The sequence below is a fragment of the Osmerus mordax genome, chromosome 18 (assembly GCF_038355195.1).
Source record: "Osmerus mordax isolate fOsmMor3 chromosome 18, fOsmMor3.pri, whole genome shotgun sequence".
NCBI classification, from domain to species: domain Eukaryota; kingdom Metazoa; phylum Chordata; class Actinopteri; order Osmeriformes; family Osmeridae; genus Osmerus; species Osmerus mordax.
Genome location: NC_090067.1, coordinates 9072187 through 9094277, shown reverse-complemented (window position 1 = coordinate 9094277; position 22091 = coordinate 9072187). Strand labels below are relative to the sequence as shown.

The window sequence follows — 22091 nt, the reverse complement described above, 5'->3', positions numbered from 1 at the left end:
GACAAGCGAGATAGATGCACTATTTTCACAATTTGTCCATGTAGTCCATACAGTATATTCATGTATCTAGTCCTGCTGTATTTTTATGGTCACTGTGTTACGGTGGCATAGACATCAAGGGAAGCATTTATAATCCAATGGTCAAATTCAAAGCCATATTATATATGTTGTGGTCTGGCTGTCTGGAGCTGGCACAAGATGAACACCAGTTTTTATTAGACCAAAATATAGTCTAGTACAGGCCTGAGTTTAAGGAATCAGCAATTTATCATTTGTGGTTTATACTGTACATATTCAGCTATGTGATATTAATATAATATTTACTTCTTTGCGTGCATGGTAGTTAATGTAGTTGTAGAATAGATAGGTACTAGAGATGGTCGTTATGGCAAAGCATGCATCATCGACAGCATGTGTTTTTGTTTACTTATCACTATGGGCTGGCTCTGTTGTCTTGTTTTCCCTCCTTTTGGTTTATGTTTTTATTTTATGATATGAGAACAAGGCAGGAATGTTTTGTCATTAATCTATACAAGTCTACCTCATGATGTTTTTTTGAAGATGTGTAATGGATCGGGGCAGAGTTTTGTGCTCTCCTGTTGAAGCAGAATGCTGTGTCCTTGAGCTGTGCTGTGAGATTTGTATTTGTCAACTTGCAATGCAATGTTTCCTAACTCCCACAGAACTGTTGTTGAATTGTTTTCTACTTTGTCTTTACTGATGGTTTGCTCAGTCATTTGTAGTTTTGTTTGTGTTTGTATTGTGAATATTCTGAGTAAGAAACCACGTGTTTAATTTAATGGAACTTTTTACAGACAATGTGATATTATGGTCATTTGATATTTCCTTTTTATAAAATAAATAAATAAACCAAAACGTGCTGATTATCTGTACTTACCACAATAGATTAATGCCCAAGTAACACCTCAAATAGTGTTTATCTTTTTTGCCATGCTGGGGCATGTAACATATGCTTGGCCCTAAATATATTTAAAACCAATGCAGACTTGGAACAACCGACTTAAGGTTACATTTTATAGGAACTAATTACATCGTAGCTTTCTGTTTTTATCGTGGCCGACAGAACATATTCAAGGGTTAAGTTCAGTGAGGGCAGTATTTCCCGAAGTGGACCACTAAACTCCAGCACACTACACACAGTCACAGTCAGAACGGGAGAGAGATCCGTGTGCGCGCTGGTGGGTGAAACTGTTCCGAGCAGATTCGCGGTCTCGAAGCTGCTGCACGCTCACATTCTGGACAGGGGCTGCGCGAGAGCGTGTGTGTGTGTGTGTGTGTGTGTGTGTGTGTGTGATGGCTGTGAGTGTAGCAGATAATGTAGCCAGCTAATGGCTGCCAGGGAAAGTGAGAGAGGTGGCACATGAATCATTAAAAGACAATATACGAAAGGTAAATATGAAACTTGTCTGTCTCTTTGTTTTCTTGTCTTCAGTTCTATTGTCCCCTTGGCTGCGTCTTGTGAGCAGGTGTGTGCTGCAGCGCTGGTGAGAGACTGGCTGGCTGCATGTAGAAATGCTTGGGTTGTTGTCACTGCGCGGTCCGAGGACAATAAAGTCGATTGTCCGTACGACGGTTCGAACAAGCCTTGCTTGAACACGGGATGTTGTGGCTAGCTAACGTTTGAGCAACTGTCTAGAAATACTACTAATTGGCCACCATGTACGTAGCTAGCAAGGAGCTTGCCATTGACATGCATGCTTGTGCTGGTGAGTTATCAGGCCATCAAGCTAGCGAGCTAGCCCGCTAGCCAACTAGCACCAAATGGAAAGTGTTTATGGCCTTCAAACACCTTCCTCTTCCTTGTTTGCTAGCTTGTTAGAAAGTTAGCTATTGCGACATGTTTTGATTTGGTTTTTTAGCTTTCCAGGTAATGTTATTAGTATTATATTGATCACGTTATATATGAATATGTGATAAGTTATTCCATGAAATGAAGGGATATTTAAGTTATTCGTCCATACATAGTTAGCCAGCAGCTGTCAAGTTGCCTCAAATTCCTGTCAGCGGTAGCGGCTAGCTAGAGTCTGCTTGTCAGTTTGTTTACATGTGTGACAGCTCGCATACTGCTGCCAACCCCCAACTTTAAATGTGGACACTTGGGGACATCTTAAACTGGGATGTATTGTCTTGTAACCAATTGTCTCTTTTTAATGTGGTAGGGTAGTACATAAAAAAATTTAGTCGATAATTAAAATAAAATAAAACTTCTATTATAATCTCTTTATGATACGTCCGAGGACAGGAAGATAGAAGTCAGTGAACCATATCCGTTTGAGATTTAAGAAATTGAGTTCTAATCATTTAACATAGAAGTGTTTTTGAAGTGAGTCAATAAAACCCTGCTCTGCTGGCCGTAAGCCTACATTGATAGTCTGATGTTTCGTGACTTGACGACCTGTCCTTATGCAGCGCCAGGTGGGAGATACTAATTGATGGTAGCTACACATGAGAAGTATTGAAAGTAGAGGATGACCTGATTAACAGATGGGTTCATTTGGCCAGAGAATTCCTACATATTTGTGGCTTCGGTGGCAAATTGAGAAGAGGCTACCTGTGTATAAGGTGACTTTCCAGACCATTTCCATGCAGTACAAACCATCAAAAACTGTTGGTTGCCTTTTCCCCTGATAAATGTATCCTTATCCTAACCTCAGATTTCTCATTAAGTTCAAAAGTTGCCCATCACTTGTTGATCAAACCCCTTTTCTCTTTGTTTCCCACCAGTGAGGAAGAGGATGGTGAGCAGCCAGCCGAAGTACGAGCTGATCCAGGAGGTGGGCCGCGGCAGCTACGGTGTGGTGTATGAGGCGGCGGTAAAACGCACCGGCGCCCGCGTGGCCGTCAAGAAGATCCGCTGCCACTCCCCGGAGAATGTGGAGCTGGCCCTCCGCGAGTTCTGGGCCCTGAGCAGCATCCAGAGCCAGCACCCCAATGTCATCCACCTGGAGGAGTGTGTGCTGCAGAGGGACGAGCTAGCCCAAAGGATGAGCCATGGCTCCAGCTCTCCACTCTACCTGGAGGTAGGAACAGGTGGGGGGGGCGAGGGTGATGGGGTGAGATTTGGGGTGGTGGGGGGGGGGGGCGAGGGTTTTGGGGTGAGATTTGGGGTGGTGGGGGGGGGGGGCGAGGGTGATGGGGTGAGATTTGGGGTGGTGGGGGGGGGGGCGAGGGTGATGGGGTGAGATTTGGGGTGGTGGGGGGGGGGGCGAGGGTGATGGGGTGAGATTTGGGGTGGTGGGGGGGGGCGAGGGTGATGGGGTGAGATTTGGGGTGGTGGGGGGGGGGGCGAGGGTGATGGGGTGAGATTTGGGGTGGTGGGGGGGGGGGCGAGGGTGATGGGGTGAGATTTGGGGTGGTGGGGGGGGGGCGAGGGTGATGGGGTGAGATCTGGGGTGGTGGGGGGGGGGCGAGGGTGATGGGGTGAGATTTGGGGTGGTGGGGGGGGGGGCGAGGGTGATGGGGTGAGATTTGGGGTGGTGGGGGGGGGGCGAGGGTGATGGGGTGAGATTTGGGGTGGTGGGGGGGGGGCGAGGGTGATGGGGTGAGATCTGGGGTGGTGGGGGGGGGGCGAGGGTGATGGGGTGAGATTTGGGGTGGTGGGGGGGAGGTGGCTTCATGCTGTGGCCAGCATCTTCATTTTCCCTGCCTCTGTATTAAGATGAGTTGAAAGCATGAGAATGGTCTCTGTTGAAAAAAGGTTGGTCACATACGCATTGTATTCTTTGTTTTCTGTGAGTCAAATCACTTTAAACTCTGATGATTGAGTTTATTGTTCTTGTAATACCCCTGTGTACTTATCCTGGTAAGAGTTGTCATTGCAACCTAAAAGAACACGCCCACATAGTTGAGCCGGGGTAGATCGCAAAGCCAGAGCTTTTCTGGCAACAGTCTGTATCTCAGGACTGTCTCGCAGATGCTCAGGCCTTGGCAGCTCAACAGGAAGTATGGAGTGGTCTGAGGGAAACGAATCATGACAGGATGTGGTCTTCACTCTAAATTGCTCCATTTGTTGTTGCATTTAAGTTCCACCCGGTGACAGAAGTTTAGAAAAGCCCTGCTGGGTTTAGTTGTCCTCTTTGTGCCCTAGCAGGTCTTCATATGGTCGCTTTGCTTTTGTTTACTGTGGCAGATGATGATCTTGCACATTGGCTACTGCATCAGTATCCATGGAGAGCAATGTGTTAAGCCTGGCGCTCTCAGCTGGTGTTGTTTTGGAAGGTTTATGGATTCAGCATGATTGTCTGTCAGTCAGCCCAGCAGATGCCCCACAGTGTGACCCTTTATCTAAGTATTTCAATGCTCATTTAGTCTGGCTTCTGCAGATTGGCTTCTGTACATTGTGATGTGAGTGTGGCTGGTAATGAGGTGTTGTGCAGGAAGCAGCATTGGGCTGTGCAGAAGGAGCCCTTCACCTTTCTCTCTCTGGCATTTTTGCCGTCTGTACTCTGTCTCTCACGCTCTGTTTCCTGTTTATCTTTCTCTGTAATAATCTTCTTTGGTCCATGCCTATCTGCCTGACCCTGCTTTAGCATGCACATGTCTGTGTGTGTGTGTGTGTGTTATAGTACAGCAACGTTAAGCCCCCCCTCCCCTTCCACCCCACCCACCGTCAACCTGTCTCCAGCCTGTCAGGTCCCTGTGCCTCCCTGCTGGCTGACTGAGCGGTTAAAGGGCCTGGCCAGGCTCGATTATAGCCTGCCAACAACACGTGGGCCATTGTCCGACAGCTCGTTAAGCTCTCCACAGCGCTGGGTTTGGATGCTTTCCCAGAAACCCTTTATCCCGCCACAATTTGGTTTTCTTCTTCTTTTCGGTAATGTTCCAGTGTGCACTCAGAGAAAACAAATGATAATAGGAGAGCATTATCTGAATGTGGCTATTGGGGGATTTTTCTGTTGTATGAGGTTTTGGTGGTGGGGGTTATTCAGTTGCCAGTCAAACAATTTGTAACCCATTTGTATATAATATGGCTCTGAAATGGCAGTGACATTTTCTACCCAGAAATGTTGTGACGTGTTATTCAAACCTAACCCTTATCCGATAGGATGGAGGCTTTTTAAAACCAGAAGGAACCAGGAAATTGTTGGCTCTTCACAGCTGTAGAGCACTCAAGTGCAATTAGATTTTTATTTCACTGAGAACTGTAATAATTCATCTCCGGAAAGCTGTGATTATTTAAACCAGTCTGTGAGCCTGTTGTTCTTCTTTGATTAACATGTAAACATCATATCTGTCTTCCACATAATCTGCTGTCTGGGAGCTGTTTAGCATTTAAGATAAAGACAGACACACTGTTAGTTTTTCCTATTGTCTGGTCAGCTGTCAGAGGACGTTCTGGGGAGATGAAATGTATTCCTTCCTTTATCTGAAGGCTTTAAAGATGAGAGAACTTGTATTAAAGAAAAATTTAAGAAATGGGGGGATAAAAAAAACAAAAAACAAAACCAGACTGACATGTCTCTCAAAGCATCCTTCTCCCCTTTCTGGGAATAAGCTAGTAACAACAGCCTTTTCCCATTTATGTTTATCAATAATCATAACTGCTTGAGTGTGTGAGTTAATCAAATTACAGGTACTCTCTCTAGACCTAACATTGTTTTTCTGTCTTCCAGTAAGGGACCTGAATTTCAATAGCAACCATCAGAGAGCGTGTCAGAACAGAGTGTATTGTTGGCTTGCTGTTGACAGAATTTACTCTTTTCAATTTCCTCTTTGAGCGTGGTTTGGTTCAACGTTGACAGTCCTTTTATCACATTTCTCACATTTTTAAAGCCTGCAAATCCTCGGCTCTCGTTCCAAGATAAATGTTTACACATTTCTTTTTTGTGTTTGTGGTTTTCTTAGTTGGTGGAGACATCTCTGAAAGGCGAGATCACCTTTGACCCCTGCTGTGCCTACTACCTGTGGTTCGTCATGGACTTCTGTGACGGTGGAGACATGAACGCCTACCTGCTGTCCCGCAAGCCCAGCAGGAAGACCAACACCAGCTTCATGCTCCAGCTGGGCAGCGCCCTGGCCTTCCTGCACCGCAACCAGATCATCCACCGCGACCTCAAGCCCGACAACATCCTCATCTCCCAGGGCTGCACGGCGGCCGGCTCCCCTGAGCCCACCCTCAAGGTAGCAGACTTTGGCTTGAGCAAGGTGTGCTCTACCTCAGGCCTCAACCCCGAGGAGCCGGCCAGCGTCAACAAATGCTTCCTGTCGACGGCCTGTGGCACGGACTTCTACATGGCGCCAGAAGTGTGGGAGGGCCACTACACGGCCAAAGCAGACATCTTCGCCCTGGGCGTCATCATCTGGGCCATGGTGGAGCGCATCACCTTCGTGGACGTGGAGACCCAGAAGGAGCTGCTGGGCAGCTATGTGCAGCAGGGGGAGGAGATCGTCCCCCTGGGGGAGGCGCTGCTGGAGAACCCCAAGATGGAGCTGCTCATCCCAGCCAGGAAGAAGAGCATGAACGCCGGCATGAAGCAGCTCATCAGAGAGATGCTTTCGGCCAACCCGCAGGAGCGGCCCGACGCCTTCGAACTGGAGCTCAGGCTGGTCCGGATCGCCTGCAGGGAGCTGGACTGGGACACGTGATGGCCGAACAAGAGGCAACGCGATATGGTCGTGTAACGGTCAAGCACATACTTAAAAGCCACTATGGGCTCAAGTGGCCACTCAATGGGAACTTTTTGGAAAGGGAACAAATGTATAATGTGGTCGTTCTTTGCAATGTGACTTTTACCCCTTGGAGGTGGTTGGTGTGTTGGTTTGCATTCAGTAATAGCAAAGCTGTTCATGAGCACATACGCTAGCTGTCTCTGCAGGTATGACTTTCTCAGACTTCCATCTTGGCTCCCCCCTCCAGCTTTTGGTCTCCAAAACCTCAGGTTCCATTTGGTTAAACAACAACAAAAAATTATGCCGGAGCACTTTTTTGTAGTCGTCATCTGGCCCCTCTTTTCTCTGTGTATGGTTGTTTGTCTGTATATTCCGCCTCAAACTCGGTGCTAAACTCAAGATGCAATATGTGAGACAAGGAGACGACTTTCTGTAATGTCATCCCGTATTTAGGCTCCCAAGGCCAATAATACACAAGCCACCTCTATGATCGTAAACTGTGTAGGATTACCAGGTGTTTTTTTGTCCAGTATCCGGTTTCAAGGCTGTGTCTCCTCCTATCATTACACAGACACTGGTAAACCTTCCTTTTGGTTTCTTATATAGAGAACTACAAGACAAATTGAATTGGTGAGTGCAGAACACTGTGTCTGATCGAAACTACATTGAATGTCGGAATTGTCCTGTTTGTGTTAAAAAAAGGTGATTCTACCATGATGTACCCGTATTCATGATTTTCAATGCTCAGGTAAAAATGACACTTAGCTGACATTTGTGGACAAACATCCATACTAAACAGTTTTTTAAGGTACCCCTTGTTTCTTCTGTTGTTAAACATAACTGAAAACCCCTTACCAGGAACCTGCAGATCAGCTTTATCTTGAATTGTTTAGCATGGAGGGGTGGGGTTAGCAACCAGTGACTGAGCAGCCAGGTGGTTGTTGCTGATATTTTCTTCTTGTCCTTAGTTCTGGCATCAAGGGATTTGAGGCAGTAAAGCATTAAATAGCAGTCCAACCCTAACAAGTTCACCCAAAAGTTACACTACTGGCCCAATAAAAAATATTTTTTTCCACCCTAGTTTGGAATGTAATTAAGTGTAACTTTTTTTAAGCATAACATAAAAATGCCAGGCAACCAGCTGCTTATTCGTAACACATAAAGACATCCCTGTCTTGCCCTGAACATAGCTGTTTAGTCGAAGAGCGTGCTGCTTTGGATCATCATAGCAATGACTTGAATTTTCAAAACTGAAGGTCAGTGTGAGAGAGGGCTGTGTGAGGGAGAGGGTAAAGATAAAACTTCAGTGGCAACACTTGAAAGAAAAAAAGCACTTTTTATTTACATTTTCCATAGTTGCCCAATTATCATAATAAGACACGTAGGAAAGGTGTATCCAGTGTGATAACCCCAAAAAGTGTTTACGCAGAGAAGATGCTGTCAACAGACAGTCTTACTTCCTGAATGCGATGCCTCTCACCTTCAGAGACAAGGGGAGTGGAAGAGACACCAGCACACACAATCCTCCATGAACCCGGGGATCTTTGGTTTTTGGCAAATAATAGCATAGTGTTTTCCTTGATCTCTTCTCACTGTCAGTTTTCCTGCAGCTCAGGATCCTACCAGTAATCCCTTTCTCCACACCTTCGACAGACTGATACTAAGCCTATTAAGTTGTTGCAGTAGTTGGCAGAGGATCACTCTTGGGACCCTCAATTGACATTCAGGTCAGAATTTGTGCACTTCTACAGGCCTTGTGAAAACCTGCATCAAGTCCTAAGCTGGTTCGACGTTCCAGAACACCAGGCAAAAGTTTGAATCTGACCTGTCTGCAGCATTCATTTGCAACACCAAGTGATTAAAAAAAGCAGATCACCAAAATGTTATTTGTGTCGTTCATGCCAGGATGTAAGTAATTTAGCCTTATCTAAATTTCCACCACATTTATCATAATGAATTCTATTGAATTTCTTTCTTCCAACAGTAGTGGCTTTGCAGCCTTGGTGCTCACCAGTTTTGCACTCATTAGTATAAATTGGGTTAAAGTTATATCCTTTTTCAAGGATCCCCAGCAGAGCTTTTGGTAAAACTATCAATACCTCTTAGCATCAGTATTAAATGCATGAACATACATTTATTTTGCCAGTACTTTAGACAATGTTGCTGTGATATAAAAATGTGCTGTCAGTCACATGCCTCAGTATGAGCAGCAAAGTTTGGCCTCCAAAGTAGGTCACCCATATCTGCAGCGGTGAGGAGCTGTTGAGGAAACGTCTGAGGCCAAACCCCTTCCCCCTCTGTTGGCAGGGAAGCTGGAACCTTAAGCCGACATCTTGCCTCCCTTAAAAAAAATCAACATTAGCTAAAATATGCGCAGACCTAGGTATCAAGAAATGTTACCATCTGTGTTACCATTTTGTGTTTATCAAATTTATTTTGCACATTTGTAAATACTGTATATGAGTCACCTGGGTTAAACAAAGTTTGTGGACATTGGGATGTTTGTTGGATAAGTCTTACGTTTTGAGTTGTATATTGCTGTGGTAGGGTTGATTTTTTACAACAGTTAATTCTTACATTTTGTTTTCAAAAGTGTGATATTTACAGTTGAAGACTGCACTTTTGTGCTGGTGATGGAAAATGTGTGTTTTTACTGGCCTGTTGTGATTTTCAGTAATGAGATCGTGTACACAGCCGTGATCAACTCAATCATCTCTTCATTTTGAAACCCTAGGAAATCAACAGGATTGCAAACAGGATGTAACAATTAAAAACAGGATGTAACAATTACAAACAACTCCTTTGAAATATATACAACAATGAAGGGACTTGCAAACAGGTGCACTAGGGCTCAAACTTTTTACTAGGAAGTTTTCCTTGTATGCCATTGTAAGACGTTTTGAAGAGATTAAATGACATTTATTGAAAAAAAAATGCTGTCTTTCATTGTATGATTGCTGGCTTTTTGGGGGGTATGATAAAACATGACTGTATTAGAGTTCTGACTACCTTTTGTTTAAAAAGGAACAAAACATCAGAAGCAAACTGCAGCCCATAAATGGAAAGGCTAATTAGTGAGAATAAACTCACCTGGTGCATGGTACTGAAAATACCAATTAAACACGGTGAATATCCTTCATTGACGGTTGACATCCAACTTGGATTGGATTGTTGATCCAGTTTCAAAGCAGTTAAAATGTTGAACAACAGTGAGTTTTAAATTAGTATTCAAATTAGTATTATATGATACCGGGTGAGGTTGTTTTTTGCTAAAGTGAAATGTTGTACAATTCTTCAGCAATAGTACTTCTATGCTGGACAGGCCATTCTAATTGTAGCATGCAGAGTCACATCCTACAATGAACTTGTCTTCCAAAAGGTTACAGCTACTCTGGAAAGGGACATGGGTACAACCAGTCCCAAGGTGGTTTCACCCGCTTTCAAACCAGGGTGAACACAAAGGTGTGTGAGTTCCATCATGTTACTTCTCCCAGCAGCTATGGTACTATGATATTTCCTTTGGATTTTAGGAAACCTTTTTATAAAGCCATGGTTCCTTTCGGAACATGGGTTGGGGTTTGTGTACATGTAAATGTGACCTGCTTGTCATGGATCTTTTCACAGAGCCGGGCTGCCCTTCAGATTCTGCCGTGCACAGTGTCTCAGCTCTTGTCAGCCTCGGAGTCCAACAATGTCTTTACAATTGGAGACACTGAAATTAACCAGGTACAGTCTGTCCCATTTGTAGCATAGACACTAAGTGAATTAGAATTTAGCTCAACTTTGTGTGCAGACAGTGGAGAGAGCGGGAGCTGTTCTCATCGAGTTCTATCAAACATCAAGGTGTCTCTGTCCCTCTTTATACTTTCTAAGAACTAATTAGATCTGGCTGGATTTTTGTTCTATTTCTACCCTCTTGTAGCCAGCTATGTCTTGATGATATAGCTATTTAAACAATGCTTTATATAGTGTGTTACCTTCTGAGCAGGTATCTCTGGTGGGTATCATAAGGAGAACTCTTTCTTCTACCACCAGCATCTTATACTCAATGGATGACATGTCTGGGCCACCTATGAATGTAAAGCTGTGGGCAGACACTGAGGTCAGTTATTGACCAAGGAGAGTCTTAACATGTTCTCCTGAATTCTCAATTAAAAGGCATGGACATAAGTAAATTACACCTTTTTAACCTTGAGTTGGTTTACTCTGTCCCCATTTATTGATCTCCTTAAGAACCCATATGTGGAGGAGGCAATGGTTCTTCCAGGAACATATGTGAAAGTCTCAGGAACCCTACGTACCTTTCAGGTAGATGTTCTCAGTTGGTGAGAGGAAATGTACACTCTAGTTGTCCTCCTAAAAGATGTCCTTAAATGTGTGAATTAGGGTCGGAGGTCTTTAGTAGCCGCTAATATACGTCGTCTTCAAGACATGAATCAGATCACTTCCCACATGATGGAGGTAGTGCATGCCCACATGCAACTTGGAGGCATCGCTTATCATGTGGTGAGGTTTATTCCTATATCCGCTATATTTCCTCACGGCTTCTGTGACATTTTCCCCAAGTTACATTTTTTGGTTCCATTTCTAGAACCGGGTGGGTGATGAGCTGAATTCCAGTGCTGACTATGCTGTGTCTGGGGTGAACCAGCGCAGCTTGGTTGGAGGACACTCTGCTGCCCACACAGAGACATGTGGCTTAACCACCCGTCAGAACCAGGTCGCTGTGATTGGAAATGTTAAAGTGACCCCAGCTGACTGATTTTACCAATTTTTTGTAGTAATTTAAGTTGCAGTGTGTCACTAAGTACTATGAACTTGTGTCCTGAAAAGGTTTTGAACATGGTAAAGTGCTGCGTAGCCCGTGAAGGCATCAGTTTACAGGACCTTTCGAGGAGACTTGGGTACCTTAGCATGAGCGTTATCAGGTATTTGCTCCAACTCCATCTCCTTTCTCTCTCTATGCTAGTGACTCAGACTCAAAATGCTTTATCCTCAATACAGGCTTGCTTTGAAGTTTCTGCTGAACGAAGGTCACGTATTCTCTACTATTGATGAGGAGCACTTCAAGGCCATAGAAAACAGTGGCTGAAGTAATGAAGAAGAAATTACGCATGACATATCAGAATACTTATTTTATTTTGTATTATATTTAAGTTGTAAGGTCACTTATGATGTTTAGATTCCTGATTTATAATTGTTATGCAATGAAAGAAGCTGAATCATCAAGTGTCTCCTGTTCTTTTTCTATATTGCCCATGGTCCGTTTTACAAAAGACAGTGATTAAGAGGTTAATTAACACTTTAGCCAATGTAAAAAAAAAGGATAGAAAACTACGACTCCCAGATTGCATAGAATTTCCTTGGATTCCTCAATCTCCCAGCATTCAGTAGTAGTTACTGAAAGATGGCAGCAAGCACAAACACACCTACTTTTGACTGCCCGTCATGGTAAGCTCTGTGGCGTCTCATGAGTATTTTTGACATTGACATATCTAAAGCATGCATTATGGTGTGAATCGGTAGCTTCATGCTGTTGGCAAAAAATAAAACATTGCCAAAAGCTGTTCGATGTATACCTTCTAGCCATATGCTAGCGAAACCTGATCAGTCAAAGCTAGCTAGCTAGCTACGGTGTATTCTGGAAGTGAATACAGCATGATTGAGAGCTGGCCACCCAAAGTTAGCATTGGTATTCCGTCCCAATCTCTCCAAGCTGAATAAAGATCTCTATTCCCTTTGTCGTAAGCTAGCTGCATGCCAACCTGGTAATATTTCTGAATGCATTAGCCCTGCTCTTACACCCATACGTGACTCCCAGCTTCACTTCAGTCGGCAACTCCTGTGCGTTCTTGGCAGATGGGTTTATCTCCTCCCAAGGCACATATACCTTGATAAACTGAGCAATATGGCACAGGCATGACAGCCTTGCTGGTTTAATCATGTGTGTTTAATCAGGGCAGGGAAACCTCCTCCAGGACTTCATCTGGATGTGGTGAAGGGAGACAAACTGGTGGAGGTAAGGGCATGATGACCCTCTGGAAATGAGTATATGAACCAGCCCCCATAGGTGGGCAGAGTTTATCTACACAGAGATCTATGATGGTTAGAGTAGCCTTTTAAAATTAATATTAATGCATCCTGGGTTTGGGTGAGGAGGGGAGATGGAGGGGATGGGGCTTGTTCACAGTTTTACCTCACGTCATCCACCTCCTATGCAGCACCCATGCATGGTAACTCCTCTCCGACCCATATACACAAATGGAGAGGGCTAGTCTCAGTGTCCCCTGAACCCAGTGAGCTCTCGCATTCCAAAGATGGCAGGAACTACCCCGCATCTTCCCCTAGTTAGATGTCTTACTCCCCAATATCATATAAGGGAGTCAGGTGGCTGAGCGGTTAGGGAATCGGGCTAGTAATCAGAAGGTTGCCAGTTCGATTCCCAGCTGTGCCAAATGATGTTGTGTCCATGGGCAAGGCACTTCACCCTACTTGCCTCGGGGGAATGTCCCTGTACTTACTGTAAAGTCGCTCTGGATAAGAGCGTCTGCTAAATGACTAAATGTCATAAGGCTATTATGAACATGGTGCTTTGTTTATTACATCCCTCTTCAGAAGCTAATCATTGATGAGAAGAAATACTACCTGTTTGGAAGAAACCCGGACATGTGTGACTTCACGATAGACCACCAGTCTTGTTCTCGAGTCCACTCAGCGCTAGTCTACCACAGGCACCTCAAGAGGGTCTTCCTTATCGACCTCAACAGCAGTGAGTCAATAGTTAAACTCACTGACAGAATAAAAGCGTCTGTGAGGTCTGTGTTATTGTATTTGTTTTATGAACTGTATTAACAAGTTGTGCTTTATTTAGAGGCCAAATACAAATGTATTTGTAGCTTTTGCCGTGTCAGTCCTATAGATGCCAGGCATGGGCTATTCAACTGAAAGCTGAACTGAAGACAGTCTTTGTCATTGCTCAGCTCATGGGACCTTTCTAGGACGCATCCGTCTGGAGCCCCACAAGCCCCAGCAGGTACCCATCGACTCCACCATGTCATTTGGGGCATCCACGCGTGTCTACACCTTGAGGGAGAAGCCCCAGACCCAGGCCAGTACCGTGCCAGGGGAGGCCAAGGCTGGCGAGGATGAGGAGCTGAAAGGCTTGCTGGGACTGCCTGAGGAGGAAACCGAACTGGAGGTGTGCATTGGAGAGCGACTCATTTTCTTCATGAATTAGGAAACCTGATGTTTGGCGTTAATTGATGACTTCCCTGTATGGAGCTGATTTGAACAGTGCCTATGCTGTACATGTGTTCCTGAGACAGAATCTGACAGAGTTTAACACAGCCCACAACAAGCGCATCTCTACTCTCACTATCGAGGAGGGCAACCTGGACATCCAGAGACCCAAGAGGAAGAGGAGAAGCTCCCGGGTGTCCTTCAGTGAAGAAGAGGAGGTCATCAACCCAGGTGCTTGTGCACGCACACACACACACACACAATCTTCATGCATTTCCAAATTCTGCTGTTCTCTTGCCTACACTTGTTTTTTGGTGTAGTCACATTCACTTCCTCTTGTTTCCCTGACCTTACAGAGGATGTCGACCCGTCAGTAGGGCGCTTCAGGAACATGATCCAGACCGCTGTTGTCCCCATCAAGGTCATCATTGATTCAATCTCTTCAGTTTTGTAATCTCTTCTGGATCGTAAAGGCAAGTGATGAAGCGTCTTATGGTGTTTGTTTCCTGTCAAATTCTCACATCCACAGAAAAGGAAGATGGAGGGGCATGCTGCTTTGAGCCTGGATGACACTGTGGCACGAAGAGTGCAGAACTTCCCCTTCAGTGGGGGTCTATATGGAGATCTTCCACCCACCAGTCATGAGGCCGTGACCCACCCAGCTGGAGCCCAGGGAGGAACCACCATTTTGGGGGGCCTCCCCCTGCCCTTCCCTAACCCTGCCCCGGAGGTGGACCTGACCCCTACCTCGGCACAGCCTCTTGTCACTCTCAACCCCATCCCTGCACCAGGACCTTACACAGCTGAACCTCTAAACGAGCCGCGCAAGAAGAAATATGCCAAGGAAGCGTGGCCTGGGAAGAAGCCCACCCCATCTCTGCTGATATAGCCCCGTCCTGGACAGTGTAGTGGGAGGGGCTATTATGTGTAACATAAGGGGCACTTGGACACACCCTTAAGACTTGTTGACTAAGCTGTGACCATAATGTTTTGAAGATTTGTACGAATAATATATTGTTTGCTTTTGTTTGTTTGTCTTTAACATTTATTTTTTTATTGCTTATTTAACATGGTGACTTGACATCATTTAAATTATTTTTACATTGGACGGTATATAATTGTACTAGTTGGAGTAGGATCAATACTAATACTTTTCCTAAAGGAAAGAAATTCTACAGTTTTGATCCCTGCATTCTTTTTTGTGTCCTTCTGCCGACCTTTCACTGTATGATATTATTCTGTGTTTATATTCCTGGTCCATTTTCACTAAGACCCATGGTCCTGCACAGTTATACAAAAAGCCCGAATCAAAAAGACTGCAAGGCATACATAGCAGTAATATATTAAGACAAGACCATGAACTGCGAGTGCAAATTGTCTTTAAAGCAACTCAATAAAAGAAAACATTATTTATGAGCCAGTTCATGTTAATGTTTATTTCTATTTTTATACTTGGGCTTGACAGTTAAAACAGTAATGAATGTCAGTTATGTGTGAGTGTGACAAGAAGAGAAAGTTGTTTGAAACGACAGGCTGGTTATTAGCATTCATATCTATTTGATATTTGTATAATAAACAGTAATCCATACCTTTTTCGCTTCGCTGTGTGTTAGATGAAGTGGCGGAGGAGTAGCTTGTCCCTGGGGAGATCTCCCGCTGAGTCTCTTCTTCACTTTCATGTCTCCACTTTTGCCGTTTTACTGCCAACCATGGCATCGACGAAGAAAGCTCTCGACAGTGCTAATTAAGTGATATCGGAGCAAACTGAATTTGATAGTGGGTTCTAAACACATGCCAAATGTGTCAGTTACTTCCCAAGGTGATGAGTTCCTCCCTAAATATGTTTCAACCCATATTTTACCGTCTGAATTTTCATTTATGCTATTGTTCCTTCAAAATTGCTTTGTTCTCTCAGCCTTCTCGTTTCCGAGTTAGATTTGGGAATAGGTGTGAGTTCCCTAAACAGCTTGGTTATTTACTAACCATTTCTACACTCACCTAGTATCTCGATATCCAAAGGAGTTTATAGCCATTTTACGTCAATAGTATGAACCAACATTATAGTCATGGAGGTGTATTCCACCAGAGGGCAATGTGTTGTTGTTTGAGCTGTGCTTACTCTAGAAACATCTTGCCTTCAATGACACACACTTTGTAAATCTATCTCATAAATCTGCTCAAATTACCTCCACCCTGCGAATTTTTGTTTTAGTAGCTGCTGGAAATTGTAGTAAGCTATTACCAGGTGAACATTAAGGTCGAAATGAATCTCATTGCGGTTGCTTTTATTCATTCTCATTGCTATGTAGAATTAGGCCTAAGAGTCAAGATTGTAATTTTGATATTCTACATTTGGAAGTAGAGAAGCAAATTCAGACTGGAGCTTTCATCAAGTTCAAAAAAGCTGTAAGCATTGGGAATGTAACCTGCAGTACACCTTTTTCGCCAGTAGGAGTCCCTGTGGTACTTCGCAGGCTTCTCTGTCTCGCCAGTGTACAAAGACGGCACCTCGTTAATCAAATCTGCATGAGTGCGCTCAGGTTGCCATGGCAATAATTATCAGAGCTGCCTAATTAACTTTCTCAATTGCTTAATGATATACGACCCTCTGAACTCCCTCATTTTTTCACTCTAATCCAAGTTTTTTTTTTTTATTCCTCCATTTTCTCTCCCCAGTGTTAACCCATGACCACCAAGATAATAGAATTTATAAAGGAATTAAATTGACTGTCATATTATTTCTAGTGTATCCACATCGCCTGCCAACTTGTAAACAAGAGTGAAATGGTATTTCTCAGGGAATATCTAACCGAACAGTAAGCTCCAGTTCCAGTTGTCCCCATCAAAACAAGGTGTGTTTACGTATGCAGTGTTCGTGCTCAGCAACAGTGGCCTTGCAGACTGGAGTAGGGCAGGTGACCTCACGTGACAGTTGAGTGAAAGGGGGGTGGTGGGGTGGGTTGGTGTCGGAGGCCCGTCCTCCTTGATCAACGTGGTGGCGTGTCAGAGGGAGCAGCCAGGCAGAACTCTCAGATGCGGAGCGACAGGAGGGAAAGCACCTGGTGACAGTGACACACTCCTCTACCCTCCGCCCTCCTGCCACCCTGTCACACACAACATTCTACTGTCTGATGTCTGACCCCTTCCCACCCCACCGCACCCTACCTTGCACCAAATCCCTATCCCTACTTCAGAGTTCCATTGTCATAGCATCATCTAGCTTCTTTAAAGCCTCTGGGAGGCATCATCATTTGTGCTAAACTCCACCCTGTGGACTTGGTTGTGGTGGTCAACCCAAGTGCTCACTGTGGTCCAGACCAATATGTTGAATACGGGATCACTGTTAGGTCAGAAAGCCATAAAAATGGGGTTGACTCAGAGCATGAGAACTCATGATGGCTGTGATGTTTTATAAGGATTGAGATCGGTATGTTTGAGTCTCCTGAAGCCTGGGTAATGCCAAGGTTCATGGACATGCGTTCAACATTTTGTTGTGTGTTTGGTGTTGCCTTGCAACGTCATTGGGGTTCTGTTTATTGTCTACAAAGTAAGCTGGGTTTTATGTCCGTACCCCATGCTTGCATTCATCAACATGCTTTTAATTAAACCACTTCCTTTTTGTTTCTTCAAATCCAGTGCAGAAAAAAGTGACAGGGGAAGATTATCTTCGCAGCACCTCTGCACTGCATCTCGGTGTATTCCTTCCCTTGTGAGTGGATTTCACGGTTGAGGGTGCAATCCGAAATAGGATTAACGGGAGGTGTCGTATCCCGTTAGCTAAACCTCTTAAAGTCAGGTCTAGCAGAGGGAAGTGTGTCTCTGTCTCTGATGGGACTATTTTACCATTGAACACATCATTGTGATGAAGGGGGATTCTTTAACTGTTATTAATACCCCTTTTGGATTTATCACAGGACTTGTGGGCAGACATAGTTCAGTGTTGTAGTTTAGACCTGTAAAGAGCAGAGGAGTGGATGCAAGGATATATTAGATAAGGCAGCAAGTACTGCCAGTACTCAGGGAGTAAAATGCAGCTTGTTGTCTCTGGAAAGTCTACTAAAACCAAGAGAGAGAGAGAGAGAGAGAGAGAGAGAGAGAGAGAGAGAGAGAGAGAGAGAGACACAGAGACACAGAGACACAGAGAGAAAACGTTAGAGAGGGAGAAAGAATTAAAGATAGACAGACAGTTCAAGAGAGACAAAGAAAGAAAGAAAGGGAATGAGTGAGAGAGACGAGTGAGAGAAGGGTTTGGTGACGTTGAGCGGCCACTTGCTTGGCTGTAGCCCAGGCTCAGAGAGAGGCCCCAGTTTCCACACACACCCAGGCCTGTCACACACAAGTCTTACGGCACTATTATGTAACTGCAGTGAGCTGTGTTGGAAGGGATGGCTAAAGGAAGGGATGGATGGATAGGGAAGCAGAAGGGATGGATCTCAAAGCTGAACTACAACTTTTCCATAACAACTAAACAACAACTATCCAATAATTCCAAATAGCTTCAGTCTGGAACCCAAACAACTCTGATGACAAACGCCCCAAACCGGTTTACATTTACAGCATGTTTTCCATAACATACAGTATACTGAAACCTATATTATTATACATATATCAACTTAGTATCTTTTTCCATAACCAAATTATGGCTATTTAGGAGTGTGTTGGGTATATGGTAAATCAGTCATGGGGTAGCAACATGCTGTACAAATGCCAGTGTTTGTAGCAGTCAACCATCATTCAGCAGTATACAGTATGTTGCATTCCATCAGTGTATGTAACATTGAGGATGGTGAGCCCTCAAGTCAAGGAGTGCCCCTCCACACCAGTCCAAACCACATCAATAACCCTGGCTGGCTGGCTGGCTGATACATAAAGTTGAAAACGCAATCATTATCAACTGAGTGCTTGTCCTCAAACTCACTGCAGGCTTGTTTGACGAGACACTATATTAGACCTACAGGAACAACACGGGCATGGCCTTTAGGCCAGGCTTTCTGTCTAAAACATGAGTGATCTTCTTATGGAGTTTCAATACTTCATGGGATCATCATTATCTACAGCTAGATTTAATAATCAAGCCTGGAGGAGATGAGACTGGGAACACTGTATTCGGCTGGCATTACCTAATGGGAGAGGTGGACCTCTTTGTGCTGTAGGGACTTTCAGACTTTCATAATTACAGTATATGTCTGTCAAAGGCTCAGGGCCAGCTCTGGTGTTGATGAGATGACTAGGCCACACCAGAACATGACATCCGTTGGGCTGGCACGGAGTTGGTGTTTTCATTCCATAGGATAGGAGTAACACCGCATTCCTGTTACAACTTCACTGCGGTGCATAAAAAATCTCCCCTCGGAACCGCAGTGCCATGTGGTTTGCATTTTCCCTCCGTTTGTTCTTATTTACAGCATGTCTCCACTTTTCTCGAATTCTCTCTCCCTCCTCTTTCCCCCCTTTCTCTCTTGCACTCCATACCTTTCCTCTCTCTCTCTCTCTTTCTCTCTCTCTCTCTCTCTCTCTCTCTCTCTCTCTCTCTCTCTTGTCTCATTTTCTCTCTCTTTTCTCTTTCTGTAGGCTATCGCAGGCCCCCTTGTCTTGAGATATATTAGTCATATATTAGATATGTATTAGTCAGGAGGAAAGCATTCCACTAGAGAGCATTTGAGGACATGTTTGGGTCGTCATTGACAACCAGCTGAAAGCCTGTTGCTCAGCCTAACTTCACCAGCAGGGGATTTTTCACCTAAAATTACAACCCAAAACACAACGTTAGAAAGCACTTGTTCTTCTGGATGAATAAAATGGGGAGGGGGCCAATATGACTCAGATTTCAGGGTGGAAAAGATGTGGATACTCATGCATAATCAAACCAGGGTGATGCAGATCGGATTGTGTTGCTGGTGCCAATAAAAAGGAAGTGTGCAATATCCCCCTCCCGTGGTGACTGGATAGGCGTGCGTGGTCCACCGACCGGCAATCCGGCACCAATTGAGTGTGACATTCACAACTGCCTCTCCCTTCTCTGCTGAGAGAGAACAATCCTACAGAGAATGGCCTGACATGAAGCTGCAAGCCAATTACTTTTTCAAAGGGTTGACAGTATAACCTAATTGAATTGAAATAGCATTGCCTCCAATAGATACACTGTCTGGCCCATTAGTCTACCTACTACTACTATAAATGAAATTATTATCAGTTATATTCAACACATCAACTATGGAGTCCAGAGCTGTATATCTGGACAAAAAGTCAGCCTACTGTACACAGGCATTCATTTGATACTATAGCTGGACATAAAGTCAGCCTTCTGTACACTGGTCATTCTTTTGATATTACAACCCTGGAAAAATGAAGAGAACACTGTAGCTTTTCTTTTCCTTTCCAAAAACATTGAGAAGGACATATTTGAGTGAGGAATGGAAGGGTTTCTCTGGTAGGAGGAAACCTATTGTTTTTGATGGTATTAAGGGTTCCTCTAGGAGGAAACCTATTGTTTTTGATTGTATTCCAATTATTAGAGTTCCTCCGGTAGGATGAGATAGGTGTATTTATGTAAATGTCCACATTACCTCAATATCTTTGTGTCAATAAATCAAATGTCATGGGGGATTTTTCAAACCTAATCGGCTTCAAGATGACATCACTCCGAAGTACCATGCACAATTTCACTTTGATATGTCAAAATATGACTGAATTACAGCTGTTTAAACTTGGGCCAAATCTAACAATGCTTGCCACAGGAGAAACGGCTTAGTTTTTTAATACAGTAACTGAAAGCAGCATTTTCCAACACAGAGGATATCTAATGGGTGGAGACGGTGTATTGTTAAGTGTAAGGTCATAGGTTCAAATCCAGCTGCAGACACCAGGCATGTCATGATTATCAGTTTAGGGAAACAGGAAGCCAGGTACCCACATTAGATGTCTAGCTGTTTAGTCATAATAGGAACAGTAATTTTTCATTCTGAGGGGATTACCACACAAGAAGTGCCAGAACTAGATCTGGCTCTTTTTAACTCATGCTTTGTACATAAGATGACGCTTCATATAGCCAGCGCATCGTATTTCTTCCATCATGTGTGTAGAAAACCTACATTTGTTGTAGATATGTGAGATACATGTCTTTCAAAGCAATATTTAGCTAAATTGAATACAAGACAATATGGCTGAATTCAATGTCTACATTGTCTGTGACAATTACGCAAATGTCCTTTTGACTGATGATATTTCAAACCTTACAGGCTTCCAGATGACATCATTCTGAAGTACCATGCACAATTTCACTGCCTAAACTTTGTCCAAAGTTGACCAAAGCTGATAGTGTGCCCTTTCTATTCATAAAAATTCAACAGTTGATGTGCAGCAGAGATGATAGAGAGGCTGACTTGCAACCAAATGCTCTTGAGTTCAGATCTCCAGAGAGCCTGTTGTTGTTTGCCAAGTATTAATAAATTTTGCTTGTAGCTATATTTAATGTTTTAATTTGGTTACCTTAAAATACATGTAGGCTAACATATGATTTCGACAGAAACACATGAAATACTTAAAACCAAAACATAAAACAATACTAGATCATATATTTAATGTAATATTTTTTCAGCTCAGTTTGGCTTCCATGTGGAAGGTGGGAAAGATGAGATATTCCCTTTCGCTCTAAACCTGTTCTAGAGGGTGTGACTTGATCCAAGCGTCGTCCAATTATGTGTTAGCAGCACTTATTCCACGCTACAATGTAGTCGCTTGATGCTGAGAGACAGGGGTGTACAACTGTAGAACGAACGTTTTCTGACAATCTAACGAAACAGAGGTTGGGAAACACATGACAGGGCGTCTTCGGTGTAGAAGGGAAGGCAGGGAATGCAACAAAAGCCGCGAGGCTTTTTCGTCTGGAATTCTGCGGCTTTATAAATGATTCATGAGGTCCTATTTTAAGGGAGTAATTGCACTCGCAGTGTGTTACTATCAGTTATGAGTGTGTTCGCGTGAGCGCTTGCGTGTGAAGCCGGTCACAAATCTGCAGAGGACGGAGATACCAGACGACAGAAACTGTGAACAGACCCTCGGAAACTAAAGTAAATTTATGTGGCTGTAATTTGGGGGTTGATTCGATATTATTTCAAGCCTCTTGGCACAGTCGCTTGTCAACCCGTCTGTCAAAGAAATCAACTGTTGCTGCAACGGAACGATCACAGGGTGCACATTACCAAGTCCGCGGTGCTGAAGTA

At 44.0% G+C, this 22091-nt stretch overlaps 3 protein-coding genes across 5 annotated transcripts; all 3 read left to right on the top strand.

Annotated features, from left to right (window-relative positions):
* Nucleotides 1-1289: 1289 nt before the first annotated feature.
* On the top strand, nt 1290-7703 carry pdik1l (PDLIM1 interacting kinase 1 like). The gene is made up of 3 exons (XM_067255449.1): nt 1290-1410; nt 2746-3041; nt 5866-7703. Exons 2-3 carry the CDS (start codon nt 2757-2759, stop codon nt 6604-6606), a joined length of 1026 nt encoding a protein of 341 aa, XP_067111550.1. The 5' UTR covers nt 1290-1410; nt 2746-2756; the 3' UTR covers nt 6607-7703.
* A 2089-nt stretch (nt 7704-9792) lies between these two features.
* LOC136961939 (replication protein A 32 kDa subunit-like) lies at nt 9793-11844 on the top strand. Of its 2 annotated transcripts, none has more exons than XM_067255451.1 (9): nt 9793-9839; nt 10010-10092; nt 10255-10356; nt 10619-10732; nt 10864-10938; nt 11071-11136; nt 11222-11350; nt 11464-11558; nt 11635-11844. In XM_067255451.1, the coding sequence occupies exons 1-9, from the start codon at nt 9827-9829 to the stop codon at nt 11720-11722; spliced, it is 765 nt and encodes a 254-aa protein (XP_067111552.1). In that variant the 5' UTR covers nt 9793-9826; the 3' UTR covers nt 11723-11844. The 2 variants fall into 2 exon arrangements, with proteins under 2 accessions (XP_067111552.1, XP_067111551.1); XM_067255450.1 differs by having other exon boundaries at nt 11017-11136.
* A 193-nt stretch (nt 11845-12037) lies between these two features.
* ppp1r8a (protein phosphatase 1, regulatory subunit 8a) lies at nt 12038-15451 on the top strand. Of its 2 annotated transcripts, XM_067255447.1 has the most exons (7): nt 12038-12081; nt 12589-12649; nt 13246-13399; nt 13611-13828; nt 13956-14100; nt 14226-14290; nt 14399-15451. In XM_067255447.1, exons 1-7 carry the CDS (start codon nt 12038-12040, stop codon nt 14756-14758), a joined length of 1047 nt encoding a protein of 348 aa, XP_067111548.1. In that variant the 3' UTR covers nt 14759-15451. The 2 variants fall into 2 exon arrangements, with proteins under 2 accessions (XP_067111548.1, XP_067111549.1); XM_067255448.1 differs by lacking the exon at nt 12038-12081 and having other exon boundaries at nt 12590-12649; nt 13629-13828.
* Nucleotides 15452-22091: the final 6640 nt, after the last annotated feature.

Coding starts and splice junctions, on each gene's coding strand:
- LOC136961939 (XM_067255450.1), top strand. Junction 11,351..11,463: donor TAACCACCCGTCAGAACCAG/GTCGCTGTGATT, acceptor TGTCCTGAAAAG/GTTTTGAACATGGTAAAGTG. Junction 11,559..11,634: donor CTTAGCATGAGCGTTATCAG/GTATTTGCTCCA, acceptor TCCTCAATACAG/GCTTGCTTTGAAGTTTCTGC.
- pdik1l (XM_067255449.1), top strand. CDS start 2,757: ATGGTGAGCAGCCAGCCGAAGTACGAGCTGATCCAGGAGGTGGGCCGC. Junction 3,042..5,865: donor GCTCTCCACTCTACCTGGAG/GTAGGAACAGGT, acceptor TGGTTTTCTTAG/TTGGTGGAGACATCTCTGAA.
- ppp1r8a (XM_067255447.1), top strand. CDS start 12,038: ATGGCAGCAAGCACAAACACACCTACTTTTGACTGCCCGTCATG. Junction 12,650..13,245: donor AGGGAGACAAACTGGTGGAG/GTAAGGGCATGA, acceptor ATCCCTCTTCAG/AAGCTAATCATTGATGAGAA. Junction 14,291..14,398: donor CCGCTGTTGTCCCCATCAAG/GTCATCATTGAT, acceptor TCACATCCACAG/AAAAGGAAGATGGAGGGGCA.